The sequence below is a fragment of the Pterocles gutturalis genome, unplaced genomic scaffold, assembly GCF_000699245.1.
Source record: "Pterocles gutturalis isolate BGI_N339 unplaced genomic scaffold, ASM69924v1 scaffold12589, whole genome shotgun sequence".
Taxonomy (NCBI): domain Eukaryota; kingdom Metazoa; phylum Chordata; class Aves; order Pterocliformes; family Pteroclidae; genus Pterocles; species Pterocles gutturalis.
The window spans coordinates 24288-38005 of NW_010135904.1; the positions used below are offsets into that span (position 1 = coordinate 24288).

The 13718-nt window shown below is 38.9% G+C and overlaps 1 protein-coding gene across 2 annotated transcripts in view; it reads right to left on the bottom strand.

The window, feature by feature from the left end:
• The window catches only part of SPATS2L (spermatogenesis associated, serine-rich 2-like), a 33109-nt gene extending 21945 nt beyond the window's left edge, over window positions 1-11164 (bottom strand). Inside the window, exons 1-5 of one of the 2 annotated variants that reach the window (XM_010082086.1) lie at window positions 11062-11164; window positions 7750-7799; window positions 6557-6797; window positions 996-1196; window positions 474-609 (exon numbers count right to left, since the gene is read on the bottom strand). In XM_010082086.1, the coding sequence (XP_010080388.1) occupies window positions 474-609; window positions 996-1196; window positions 6557-6797; window positions 7750-7799; window positions 11062-11068 (635 nt within the window). In that variant the 5' untranslated portion in view covers window positions 11069-11164. The remainder of the gene's footprint in view (window positions 1-473; window positions 610-995; window positions 1197-6556; window positions 6798-7749; window positions 7800-11061) is intronic. The other variant, XM_010082087.1, reaches the window with a different exon arrangement.
• Window positions 11165-13718: the final 2554 nt, after the last annotated feature.

Genomic DNA, 13718 nt, shown 5'->3' on the forward strand with positions numbered 1-13718 from the left:
GGGAAAAAAAAACACAGTGAGGTGTGTTTTTTTCAAAGAACTGTAGTTTTGTCCTCATTTATCTTTATGGATGTATGTAAACATATGCATATATTACTTCCTGGTCGGTGAGGAGTTACTTCATGGCATCATAATTTTTTTTGATGAAACCAAATGCTGCAGAGTGTGACACCCCCCTGCACCAACGCCACTGGCCTGATTAGTCCCTCTTTTCTCAGGTGGTGCTGATGGATTTCTCAAGTTCATTTACCTACTGTTCTGGTTTTGGCTGGGATAGTGTTAGTTTACTTCCTGGAAGCTGGCATAGTACTGTGTTTTGGATTTAGGATGAGAATAATCTGGCCTATTAAACTGTCTTTATCTCAACCCACAGCTTTTACCTTTTCTCCCCAATTCTCTCCCCCATCCCGCTGCAGGGAAGCGAGTGAATGGCTCTCTGGTGTTTAGCTGCCAGGTTAAACCACAACACCTACCAGCTGTGTAATTCTGCAAAGGCTGCTTTGATCTTCTTCACCGAATTATCCACCTCTTCTTTGATCATCATACGGTATCTGGTTAGAGAAACAGTGCAACGCTGCAAGTCTTTAACTGATTTTTCTATGTTCGGCCCTAAAATAGAAAAAAAAAATGCATGAAAGTCATAAAGCTGGTTTGGGCTTTTCTGAATGAGGGAGCAGGAATAGTTCAACGTTATTCGCCTAGATTAGGATGAAGTTGTTGTCCTACTGAAGTCCATCAATCCAATTTTTCTATAGTCCTTCTGTGATGCTCTTCAGTTTCTAAACACATTTGCTCAATTTTTTTCCCCAAACCAAATAAATGTTAAACCAGCACATTAATTAATGATCTATTTTAAATGGAATCTAGTATAATGTTAAATAGACCATAAATTGTTCCACTCATTTTTGTTATGCTGAACGTGATTCTGCTCACACTTTCCAACACATTTCTTCCCATATGTGCCTCAGCACACAGCAACCAAGGATCCAATTTACCTCTTTTTTTGACTGAATCATCTGTCTTTGTTTCAAGTTGGGTTGTAGCATTGTGTGATTTCACTGAGGAAGATTTTGACTTTGGCCTGCCTAGGTTACACTGGAGTTGAACTGATGACTGAAGAGACTCATGCTGTTCTACTCCATTTATAGTCTTTGGGTTTAATTCCACAGATACTCTCTGGTGTTCTTGTTCTTTGTCTGCAAGAAAACATTAAGGTAGAAAACAGGGAGTTACAAGATTAAGAAAGATATGAAGCCTTATTGTTGAGTCTGAATGACTTTAGGTTTATACACTGGAAAAATCCTTTTTTTTCCACTGGCACGCACTCTACAGAACCTCAGAAGGCAATGACAGAACAGAAACAAAATGGTTTTGGTTATTAAACACACCTATGTTTCAACAGTCTAAAAAGAAAAACTCATAAAAAATCAACTCTTCCATGCTGATATGAAAAAAATACCTCATAACATAGAAAGCATACTACCAATTGTAATCTTTGCCCAGATATTAGAGAATGGAAGTAAAGAGGAAGTCTGCTACAGAAATCAAGAGACACCGATGTTGAAATACGTATCTCTCTCACACACACACACAAAATGTTCATAATTTAATTAGCATTTTGAAAGCACTGATTAAACATTACTACCTGAAATACTCACCTTGCCTGCCTACAGATTTCTAGCAAAAGCAGCTGCTAAGAGTGACCAAGCAAGAAATGAAATAACATCAAAGATTAGGCCCCTGGGTTCAACAGCTTCAGAGGGATAATATAACAATGCCTGAGCCTGTTTGGCTGCCACAAGACTACCTGGCTTACTCATTCTAAGACTCTAAAGGGATTCAAGATATCAGCTTCACGACAGAGGGAAAAGCAGCCAAAGAATGGCTATGAAAACTGACAGGCAAGGCCAGCTATTACTGCCACTGTGAATTTTAGTTAAGGAAACATGCATACAAAATTATTTGTTGTGTTAACTAACTTTGCTAATCTTTGTACTCAGTTTGATGAATTAATGTTTTTTCTGAAGATGCTCTTTATGCATTACTTTATTCAGCTGATGTTGTGTGGTGTCTGGAGAAAAGAGGCTTGTCAGATTAACAACTGGATTATAGCCCACGGAGTGGGATTAACCAACTAGAACTGAGGGATACCACCTGGAGAGCTCCAGGATATCAACTAGTGACTTCTTTGTGCCCTGGCTGGGCACTCAAATGGTTGTAAAGGACATCTTGGTGTGTTTCCACGGCAATCACATAATGCCATGTCCTGGTGAGACAGAGTTAATTTTCTTCATAGTAGCTAGCGTGAGGCTGCATTTTGGATTTGTGCTGAGGAGAAGCTGATCACATACTGTTGTTTATAGTTGCTGACAGGAAGTCAAGGATTTTTTAGCTTCTCTGCTGTGCCAGTGTCTGCAGGTGCAAGAGAAGCTGGGAGGGAGCACAGCCCCAATTACTGGCCTAGGATTCGACCTTAGGTTTAGGATTAAGGTCATCATGCACGCCATGCGCAGTATATAGATGAGAGTCTGTCTGGAAGTTCACTCTCTCTCTGGGTTGTCTCTCAGTGCTCACATTTCTAAACCAGCTTTTGTTTATGGGCTTTAAAGTGTGAGTCTGCAAACAAAAAAAAAAGTGTCTTACATAGAAAAGTATGCAAGAAAATAGCTAAACAAGTTAAAGAAATCTGTGCATCTGTGAAAGCAAGAAACACCATGTATGCAGCACTCTGAACATACCAAAGGTTTAATGCAGATACCAGTCTCACACATAGCCAGGAAAGTCTGCTCCGAGATAATTGCCATCAACCTCATGAAACCCTGGCTGCATCTCACATAATGCAGATAGCTTCAACTTATAAAGAATCTTCTTTCTGCTGTCAGTTGAGGCTGGCCTTGCTAAACAACTCCAGCAGACAGACTGCTTATTTCTAACTATCAGCTACACTATAGCAAAAGTCCAGGGTTATTGGCTTCTGTCCCCAAGATTAGATCTCTCAAAATGTGTTGCTAAAGTGCAAATTTGTTATTTACTGCATTTAATTATCAGCTGTGGTATACTTGTAAAGACAAATGACAAACTGTCATCTTTTTGCCTAAAGAAAGTCATCTAGAACAATGATTATACTCTAAAAACTTTAAAATGGTCTTTCACCTGCAATGTACTTTGACAATGTTTCTTCCAAAATGACACACAAGCTACTTTGAAATCCAATAGCAAGACACCCAGCCTAGCAAACAATACCTTAGTATGCTGCAACTGAACTTTCAAATTTGATTGAGGACAATCAACACAATTAAAAACAGATTCAGAAAGCCTACATCAAATCTCTGCAGACTTAGGTCAGCTAAGAAATATGTATAACAAAATCCAAGGATAAAGTCACTCTCAGATACTTGAAAGAGAAGTCAAAGGTTTGGGTTACAGTAGCTACAAGTAAACTGTTGCAGGGTTCAGTATGTGGTGGCTTGGAAATTCAGCACTAATGTAATGGGTGACCTCTGCTGTATTAGCTGCCCAATATTACCAGACCTGCCAGTAATTGGCAGCAGCCCAAATAAACTTGCTTTGAAATCTGCTGAGCTGCCACCTTCAAAATGAGTGACTTATCTTTTTGTAACAGCTTACCACTCAAAGCTCTTAAATAAAGTGAACCTCAATAGATTGTTTGGCTGAAAGAAGAAAAAAATAATTCCTTGAGATATAAACAGGAAGTTTGAAGGATTTACTAGAAATCATCCTACATGAAAAACAATTTTAAAAAGTAGGAAAGAGATCGCTATCTGATTTGTATCTGTTTTTACCCCAAGTCCCTGCAAAAGCAATAGCATGGCAAAGCAGCATTAAATATCCTTTCAATGCATCCATGCCTCTTTACAAGGTCACGCACAGAAAGAGTACCTGAAGTCCTTCAGATCCTGTGTTGCCAAGGACTCTCAGAAGGAGAGTTGGAGGTTTTGTTCTGGTCATCATTTTGAAGTAACCTGCTTTATTGTGGGCCTTTTCCCCTTCAAGATATTGAGAGGGAGAGCCCCTGAACTGACTCAGAATTAAGCGAAACACTCCCTAAGGCCCTCCCTAATGAGGCAATTTGGCTTTCCAGGGCCTTCAATTCTGTGCTTCATTTTCTCTAGCAGGTCTTTATTCGCTGCAGGAAACCATCACACAAAAAAGCAATAACTAAAGACTTCTCAGAAAAAGAAGATGGAATAATGTCAAGAAATAAGCAGACTTGAACTAAAGGTAATAGCCACGTGTTCTCCCCTATCATTTTATAGCAAGGGACATATGGAGAAATACCAGCTATACCGCGTCCTCCCTTCTGGTCCCTGAAGTCCCTTCCAGGCAGCCAGGATTTTATAGCTTTAGTTGGTATAAGCAAAACTTCAACCTCATGTTCCTTGTGGGGAGGAAAGCATAAGGGACTGTCACTGAACACCTATGATCCTTCTAAGCTGTGAGCTACCTGAAGGCTACTCTGAAATGACTACAATAACATTAATTTGATAGGGAAGGAACCAAAACAAACAAGCCAGACAAGGACAAAACAAGAGATTACAACACAAGAGGGAGCAACATGAAACAGGAGTGCTTTGGACTCACCTCAGCATTTCAAACTGATTGAACAGTCTGTGTGACTTGCTCAGAAACCACAAGGGCGCAACTGCTGGCCCGAGGGACCCCAATCACCCTTCTCTTCTACTTAGTTCCATGCACTTCAGCACAAATTTAACAATACGTACATAGGTGGCTTTCGATCTTTAACAAGGCAGCTATTATACTAGCTGCAAAGACCAGGATTCTAGTGCAACTGAAAGTGAAGAAAAATCTCTTTCCTTCTCTGTATTGAACAAATTGCCAGGAACTTATTCTACTTGAACAAATTGCCAGGAACTTATTCTACTATGCAGGGAAAACTTGAATATTCAAGTTTGAGATTTTCCTTTCTCTCCATTTCCTTTCATTTCTTTTCTGCCTTTTTCTTTTATTTTCACCCTCTCTCCCCCTGTTTTTGAAGGGGACAATTACTAGATTTGGGATATGTGTAAAAGTTTATAAAAATTGTAAAGCTATGGTAATATCTCATTTGTCACTTGCAAAAGCAAAGTAAGATTCCGAGATACCTTTTGCCCTTGGTATGTACAACTCTACACTGTATCATGTCAAAGAAAAAAAAGGACTCAACCACAATGCCACAGAAGAAGATCATTAAAAGCAGGGACAGTTCAGTCTATGTATCTTTATTCACATATGTATAATTTCAAAAAAAGCAACTCTAAGTTTGACATGGGAGCTTGACATCTATTTATACCACAGATGTTTACATCTTGCAGAGTAAGTGGCTTTTAGTATGATGGAAATGCAGAATTTTCTGGCTTATGGCACATTCCATACAAAGTAAGTGGGAGTCTTTGGCAAGGGGGGTAAGAGTATCTCCAATCCTTTGTAAAGCACCAAATTCTTAAGACAAAATTTCTTGATAAGTAGTTCATCTGTTTAGCTGCTATATGTTGCAGTGTTTTCATTTAATTGACCAGAGGTTGGCACCACTAAAGTCATCTGGAAGCAGCAGAGAATTAATTTCAGGACAATTAACCATTTGGCACAATTCCTTTAAAATGAGGTTTGAGAGCTGTATTTGCAATCATGGGAAAAAGGATTTCAAGGAAAGTTCTCTTAATGCAGTCTTACATACTGCTTAAGACACAGGAAGAAAATACTAACAGCAGCAATAATATAGGGCTGCCAGAAGTTTGAAATGTGAAGAGCTGAAAAACCATTACCAGTACTGACAGCAATTACATGAGAGCTTTATGGAAGGACACCTGAAGGCAAAAGCTTTCACAGAGCTTCTCCCTGAGAGGAGAAGCTTTGTTTTCATTGTTTTTGCTACAACCATAACTCTGTATCTACTACAACCCAGTCAGGAAGAGCTTTCTGTGTTACTGTTGCCCATAGTTTCAGAATCAGTATCTAGACCCTAGCAGAAATGTGCGCGTACTGAGAAGTTATCAGACTGCCTTCCCTCAACACAAAGGCCCTCTCTTCCCTGTTAGGGAAAGCCAGTGGAGATCTACTGCAACTAGCCTATTCAGGGAAGGTGAGACAAGAGAAAACGTACTAGTCTGGACTAGGCAATAAATAAATGCTGTATTATGCCAAAAGCTCATACTACTCAGATGACTTTGCTCCAGATGAGGGACTTCATTGCTTCTGTCACTATTTTATACTCAAGCCATTTTCTAACCCTGCATTCTTCTGTATTTATATCTGTAATATTCCGTATCAGCTGGGCTTCCAATTATAGTTTGATAGTTCTGTCTCTAGAAAAAAAACCACACATTTTGCAAGGTAATATATTGCAAGATGAATTGTGCCCAGATATAAATCTACTTGCATTATTTTAATAGCTATGTGCATTATTTTGCACAAATATCTTTCTCCAACTTCTTTTTATTACATCCTACTTCATAGCAATAAAAATACCATGATCTTTATATAAATGGAGTCTTGGCTATTCTGAGTTTAAAAGGTGTCCTGTGCCAAATGAACTGACCTGTGATTTCTGGACAGACCGGCAGTGACTCTACAAATCCTGAGCCTTTGTTCTCAAGAGAAGTGGCTTCCAGTTTCTGATTGGCAAAACCACTGCAAGAGTTGTCCTTAGAGCATCCATTCAGATAGCAGCCATATATCCCCTGGGGCTCTTGAGGTGCTTTCTCAGGTCCACCATTCTTATTTTTAGGATCTTTATTGCCTTGGTGCTGTTTAGATTTGCTTCTTTTTCTCCTATTGTTCTAAATGAAGAAATATTGCAAGAACAGAGACATCACTCAGTGCAACTCATATAAACTCAAAATATAATCAGTAAATTGTCCATGCTCATAAAATGCCATACAAGTGACATCAGTGTAATGCAATTTACAGACCACGCTGTGCTATACAACACATTGCATCTGTTCAGCTGACTATATAAACTGTTTCAAATAAAACTTGAAGCTCCAAACTGGTTTTCCTCTTCCTTCCACACAAAATACTTGCATTGCAAAATGGTAACAGAACCTCTGCTAAAATGCTGCTCGGAATGTTTGAGGTCACTTAGGACAAGTACTTCCTAATCATCCAGGGGACATCAATGCAGTAACACAGACAAATGCTTAAGGCATCACTCTGATCAGGCAGAAAGTGATCACAGAGTACATAGGTTGGCCACTGCTACTGTAGCTCCCTCAACCATAAAGAGGGGCGTCGATGACAGTGAATCACAGGGCAGCCTCCTGGTACAGCTCCATCTTGGAGATACGTAAGCATGAAGATCATATCCCAAGTATACCTGAAGCATCTGACTTGACAGTGTCACTAATGCACGACTCCTCAAGGATGACTCTTATGCATAAGTTACATTTAGCAGCAAAAATCCGCACTGTAAGTGGCTATGACCATCCAGGATACAACTGTTTATTAAAAGTGTTTCATTCTGCACTTGCCCAGGGCCTGGCTCCCACAAATATGTACACATATGTGTTGCCCCAGAAATCCTCTCATAACAGCAGGGCTAGAGAGACAGCAACAGATGAACAGGATTAAAAATAATATACACATTTGCTTTCAAGTATTCTGACTACAGGTGTGAATGAAGTCACTTGTGTTAGCAAAGGCAAAGTACTGGCCAAAATGAAAGTACTACCTTCAACTGCAGACAGCTGATAAGTGGTCTGAATGCTCTGATTCTCAAGAGCAAGTTCTTACCTTCTTCTTCCCTGTCATATTCCATTCCTTTAGAACCTGAGTTGCACTGCCTAGAGAAAGGAAAGATAAAACATTTCAACAGAAGTTCAGCTATGAAAAAGAACAAGTGTGTTCATGAACAGTTTCTATTCTCCTAGCTGGGCAGCATTTCCACTTGTTGCGAATTCTCTTATGTGGGGAGAACAAAATGGGTACTGCCATCTTTCTCCTTTTTAGTTACCCATTTTATTTCATTTGTCTATGATGGGCTACTTGGCACTACTGCTTTTTATGGCCTTCATTCCACAAAGTGATTAAGTGGGTACCTAACTTAAAGCACTAGCATAAGTCCCAGAAAAATTAACACTCAGATCTCTTGCCTGAAAAGGGAAGCATCTCAGCACCCTAGGATAAACACTGGGTAACTAGATAGTCCACTCTGACTCGAGAGCTTCCAAAAATTTTAAAATCTTTTGGCATTTTAATCATATACTTCTATAAGTTATCTGTCATATTCACAAAACATAAGAACATAAAAATGAAGACTTAATTAGCATCCAAAAGAGTAACTTCATGGACTCCTGTAGAAATTCTGCATCACACTAACACAGTAAACTTAGGCCTGGCAGAAAAAAAAAAGTTAAAATTTATGTTGAAACATGGTTATGATTTTGTATACTTGAAATTCTGTCTATCAGCCCTAATGAGTCGGTTATATAAATCTATGCAACAAAGCAAGCAGAGCCTTGGTCAGACCAATGCCAGCTGCCATGTTAGAAAAAAAGTCTTCTGAATCTAGTTAACATCGTTATTTTGTCCTCCTGGGCCCTAAAGCTGAATACAGATGCTCATGGTAACAATGCAGTCCGAATCATCACCCAGACTACTACGGCAGTATCTACCACAAGAATCCATTTAATCACAACCAGGTTAAAGGTCTTCTGCTTGAATTTAAGAATCACTTTACTGTCACTGCATAATTCTAGTAAATATTCATTTATTATCTTTTCCACATGGGTTTCATACTCAGCCGTTCTTCTCACTTATTTCAGTGAACTCTTGACGATATTAAGAAGCAATACTGTTTTCAGACCACCATGAATCATCAACTTGTATTCAGCCAAAGATGTGTGAGGTTTTCAAATGCACCAGAATTATTCTTCTGTCACAAAAATCCAGATCCAAGATTATCTGGTGAGTCCACCACACACATTAGAAGAGATTACACATCTTGCTAGCAGTACTAAGTCCGATCTGTTATATCGTGAAAAATGTGTAAGGAATCCATCAAAGCCATATTTTGGTTCCTAGATGACATGACAATGCAGACACAAGGCTAAGAAGACTTCCATCATGTGTATAAATACATATATATTTATATTTAGTTATACACAGACATACTTATATATATATAATACAATCCCCTCTCCTAAAGGTACACTATCTTTTGACAGACACATTTCACTATGAAGAAATAAACCAACATTTGCTGCCCATTTTACACCGTGCTGCTCAAAATATGCGATTTCACTTGACAGTTTTGTTAACTGTTTTCACAGTATTGTCCAACACTCTTTTTGTGTTGGTTGGTGTTGTCTTAGCTTTGCTTCCCTCAGCTTCCCTGTGAATACTATGCACAGTTATTTTAGGGATTCACCCAACTAGCCCCAGTTTCCTCCTGTTGGAAATGCACGAACTGTGCAAATCACAAAGCCTTTATTTGAACCCACCAGTGTATTCTCTTGAACACATCTACAAAGCATCTGAATAGACCTTCTGATTATGCTTAATAAGATAAACACTAACACAGTGTATAAAACATTTGAACCGCTATTTAACTCAAATTTCACATATAGAAGCAAATTCCTAACAGAGGTGTCACCTATATGCCACTCCAAATATGAAGCAAGATAGGAGCTGATCTCAGGAAACTAAATTTGGACACTGATTCAGTGTGCAGCACCCCTAAGAGAAGCATTAAATGCAGGTACTCAGCCTTTTTCACTCAGCACGGCCATCCCCATGTTTTTCACTGAAATATCACAATTGCAGAGAATCCATTGCCACATGAAATCTTAGCAAATTTTGAGTATCTTTTCATGTGAATGACAAAGTGCTAGATTCATTCTATCCACAATGGCAGCTGAACAGACACGTTTTTTCTCATACTGTTTCCAGACAAAATAAATTGAATGAAAGGAACTTACTGAATAACCATAGAGCAACCCTCCTCTACTTTCCCCAGGACACATATTACAGGAAAACAAAATTATTACTAATTAGATGCATCGCATTTTCCTTTCTTTCTGAGTGTGTGCACAAACATTTCCATACCTCTATCAGAATCTGTCTGTGCAGACGCCTGAATCAAGAGGCACCATATAAATCTGATGGAAGAATTCTGATGCATTTATAAATAGTCCAGTTTGCTTGCATCTGCTTTTTGCATATTGGTATGTAATTCCTAGTACATCATGACGCTTTTTGGCTGATATATTTTAGTAAGTAATCCAAACCAAACCCAAAACTATTCTGAAGTAAAATAGATATGAAATAAGCAACTCGGCAAGATGGCAAATCAACAAACACTATGAAGCATTTTTAAGATATACAGGGCTTTTGAGACCACTGAACTTCTAGTATCCTTTAAGCAGCCCCAAGCTACAAAGATTTTGAGAGGCTTTGCTCATGGTATGCTGTTACTCCTTCAAAAGTTTCTTACAGACTTTGGTGTAAGTTCAAAATACTTGTTGTTACATATTTACCAGAAAAGTGTTATTTAAATACAAGTGACCTTTCATTAGAGATGGTCCCATGATGCAAAATACAAACTCAGATCTAGAATTAGAATGGCTTGAACTTTCAATGGAGTCTTGGTTCAGCCATTATAAATGTCAAGGCTTTTTGCAAAATTCAGATTGAGGTTTGAATGTCAATGTATGCATCAAGTTCAAGGGTTTAGGGGCCTGGTTATCTGCTTCAGAACTATCCCAAATTCTTATTAGTTACTGTATCTTCAATAGTGAATCATATTCTGACATATTTACTTTAAAAAGTATTAACTTTCATGCAGAATAAAGAAGGTCTGCAACAAGAAAGGCACCAAAAAATGGCAAAATCAGGTAGAACAGATAAACAGTCATGTCAAACTCATACTGTGAAGAAGCAAACGCACAGAGAGGAGGATCAATTACAAAAAAAATTAACTTTCTGAGTGTCACTATCATCTGAATTTCAGCAGAACAGAATATATTTTGAGCCACTAGAGACAACGAATACTTCGGCATGCAATTGAATCCCCTCGTGTTAGTGAAGAAGGTACACTGTACTCACCATCCATGAAAGCTTGAACAGCCTTGTCTACATTGTTATCAAATTGCTGCAACACCAGAACTATCTCATTATTGCTTTTGTTCGGAACAATTGATCGGATTGCATTGATCTGTAAGGAAAAAAAAAAGGAAGGCATAACATGGGTTTATCATACTCCTTTAGACAACAAGGTACCTCTGTGGCAATGCATGTTTTCATAAATGCATGTTATACATTATGTGCTTACAAGTATAAAACAATATATCTATATAAAGCAATACCCAGCCTCTCCTTACCTGGCACAAGCAAATAATGAAAACAATTTCTTCAAGAGACCAAACCATAGAACTGGTAGCCAGTAAGCCTGGAATCAAATCCTACCCTCAGTCACAGCAGGAGAACTAGTTTAACTAACCTGACAGAATTTGGCCTTATGTTTCTTTCCTAAATGTTCTATTTGCTGCTGTGAGACTTGACAAGACACATCACCTATATAAACTTACTAAGTACACAACTGCTTCAACAAGCCTGTTGCATGGCCTTGCTACACCAAGGTTACAGTTGGTGGTTTTTTGACACCTGGAAAACAGTCATATGCATGAAAATAGTCACAGACTAAAAGAAAACAGTATCATTTTTAAAAGCTCTAGTGGCTGCTCAGCATAATTTCAGTTTGCTGTTCCATATATATGTGACCAGGAAGCTTGTGTAACAAGATCCCTAACAAAGGACATGGGAAGCCAAATGCTTCCTTCAGGAAACTCAGCTGATAGATGAGGTGTTACACCCACAGATGATTCTGGCACAACATGCTTCAATTTCACAGCATTTGCTATTGCTGTGTTGTCTTCAGTATCCATTTATACCAAATGGCAATTCAACCTATGTTTTAAATAAAATATTCCTACTGGAACAATGTTGATGATTTACTTTCTCATGCCCATGTAATACAGCTGAAAGTAAATAGTTGCATGAAACTTAATTACTGTATTGCTTTAATGCTAAGGCAAGCTTTACTAGGTAGCACCAAACAAAAATACTCCATTAAACATAATTAGCAAAACTAACAAAAGCCTACAGTAGTACGCTGAAAAAACAAGAGAATCAGCGCCAAAATCAATCTAGTTGTTCCTAATCAGCTTTCTGAGCTTCTATGTCAACCTGTCCAGCATGTATTTACTATTAGAAATTTGTTTTTGCACTGCAAGTGTTTATGTGTCACTCTTTGCCATCTTTCTGTAGGAATACATCCTTGATTAGGGTGTACTTGGTTTACTACATCAGAATGTTGCCAGGCTAATTTATGATTGTGAAGCACTGGTGGTTTTTTTATTGTACTGTGAAATATAATTGTGAAAAAATAATATGTGAACAAAGTTCTGTTTAAGGACTTACACTGGGAGAACATTCACCCTAGATTGTCTTAACTGTCCATTTAGATGCTGAAGAACAATCTTTCTAGATTCTGTTTACGGAGTCTCCATCAGTGGAACCACCAGAAGGTGATTCAGAACTCTTCAGCTCTCAGATTTATGACCAAAAAGCTTATTTTGCTGTAGTATGTTTACCCCACTCCTCAACTGCTGTATTTCCTTGTCCCGTATTCGGACATAAGCCAGGACTCATTTCAGGTTCCATTACTGCACAGTGACTGAGGGCTCCAATTCAGAAGCCTGCTGGACTCAGCTTTGGCACCGCAAAAGGTTGATACTTGCCTCAGCTAAATCCACGCAGGATCAAAATTTCTGGAGGATGCTTTCCAGATGAGCTCATCTCTTTCACTGCATAAGGAAGGCCACTTTCTGACTTCAGGATACAAGTTCAGTACATCTACTTAGTATGATTTAGTCTGCTCCTGCCCATCATCCTATCACACATCTCTTGCAGCTTCACATTTTCCCACAACACATTTCAAGTAGCAAGTCTAGCCTTGGACAACTCATGCTGCAACCATGATTTAGAGCACAGTGGAGTTAAATTGCTTGTCTGCTTCCCAAGGGCCCTTTCCAAAGGTCCATCTAATCATTTATCTAATGCTGTCGCCCTCTGACTGGACAAGGCTTACCCACAAGCTAGGTCCCAACCCACCAGCTAGCTGCTTTGGAGTCTCTAGTAAACACATGTAACTTTACGTTGGAAGTTCAGACACACGAGGCTGTCAACTTGATTGTTTAAACCAGAGGCTGTTGTTGCCAGAAACTATCCAGAAAATCTCTGTCTGCTCAAGCTTATCTCTTCAGCAGATGCGCACACATAGGGAGGGAAGCAGGGAGTATAGCTTGTCTATGCACTGCAGGCTTTCAAGTGAAAACCACCCCAGATCAACAGGATGTGTAGAGAAAGTCCTGGAAAAAGGAGTTATATTCATCTTCTGAGAGTGGGCACAGGCATGCTATTTACTGATAAAGCTGCAACAAGTATGAACTGAGCTGTCTCTGTAACAATAAAAGTTGGCAAAGATACTAGGGTAGAGCAGGCCACAAGCTGCAGTCCATTTTATGTTCAAGCTGGTAATAGCCAAAACATTTCCACCATGTGGATTACATCTTCATGTTCTCACAAAAACCTCTCCTCTTCTTTCACAATCACAGGGATCATCGCTCTGCCTACTCAGAATTGCATAATCTCCTTGTGGCAACTGCTTACAGGAAAAATAGTAAAAGGAAGTATCTAGTGTA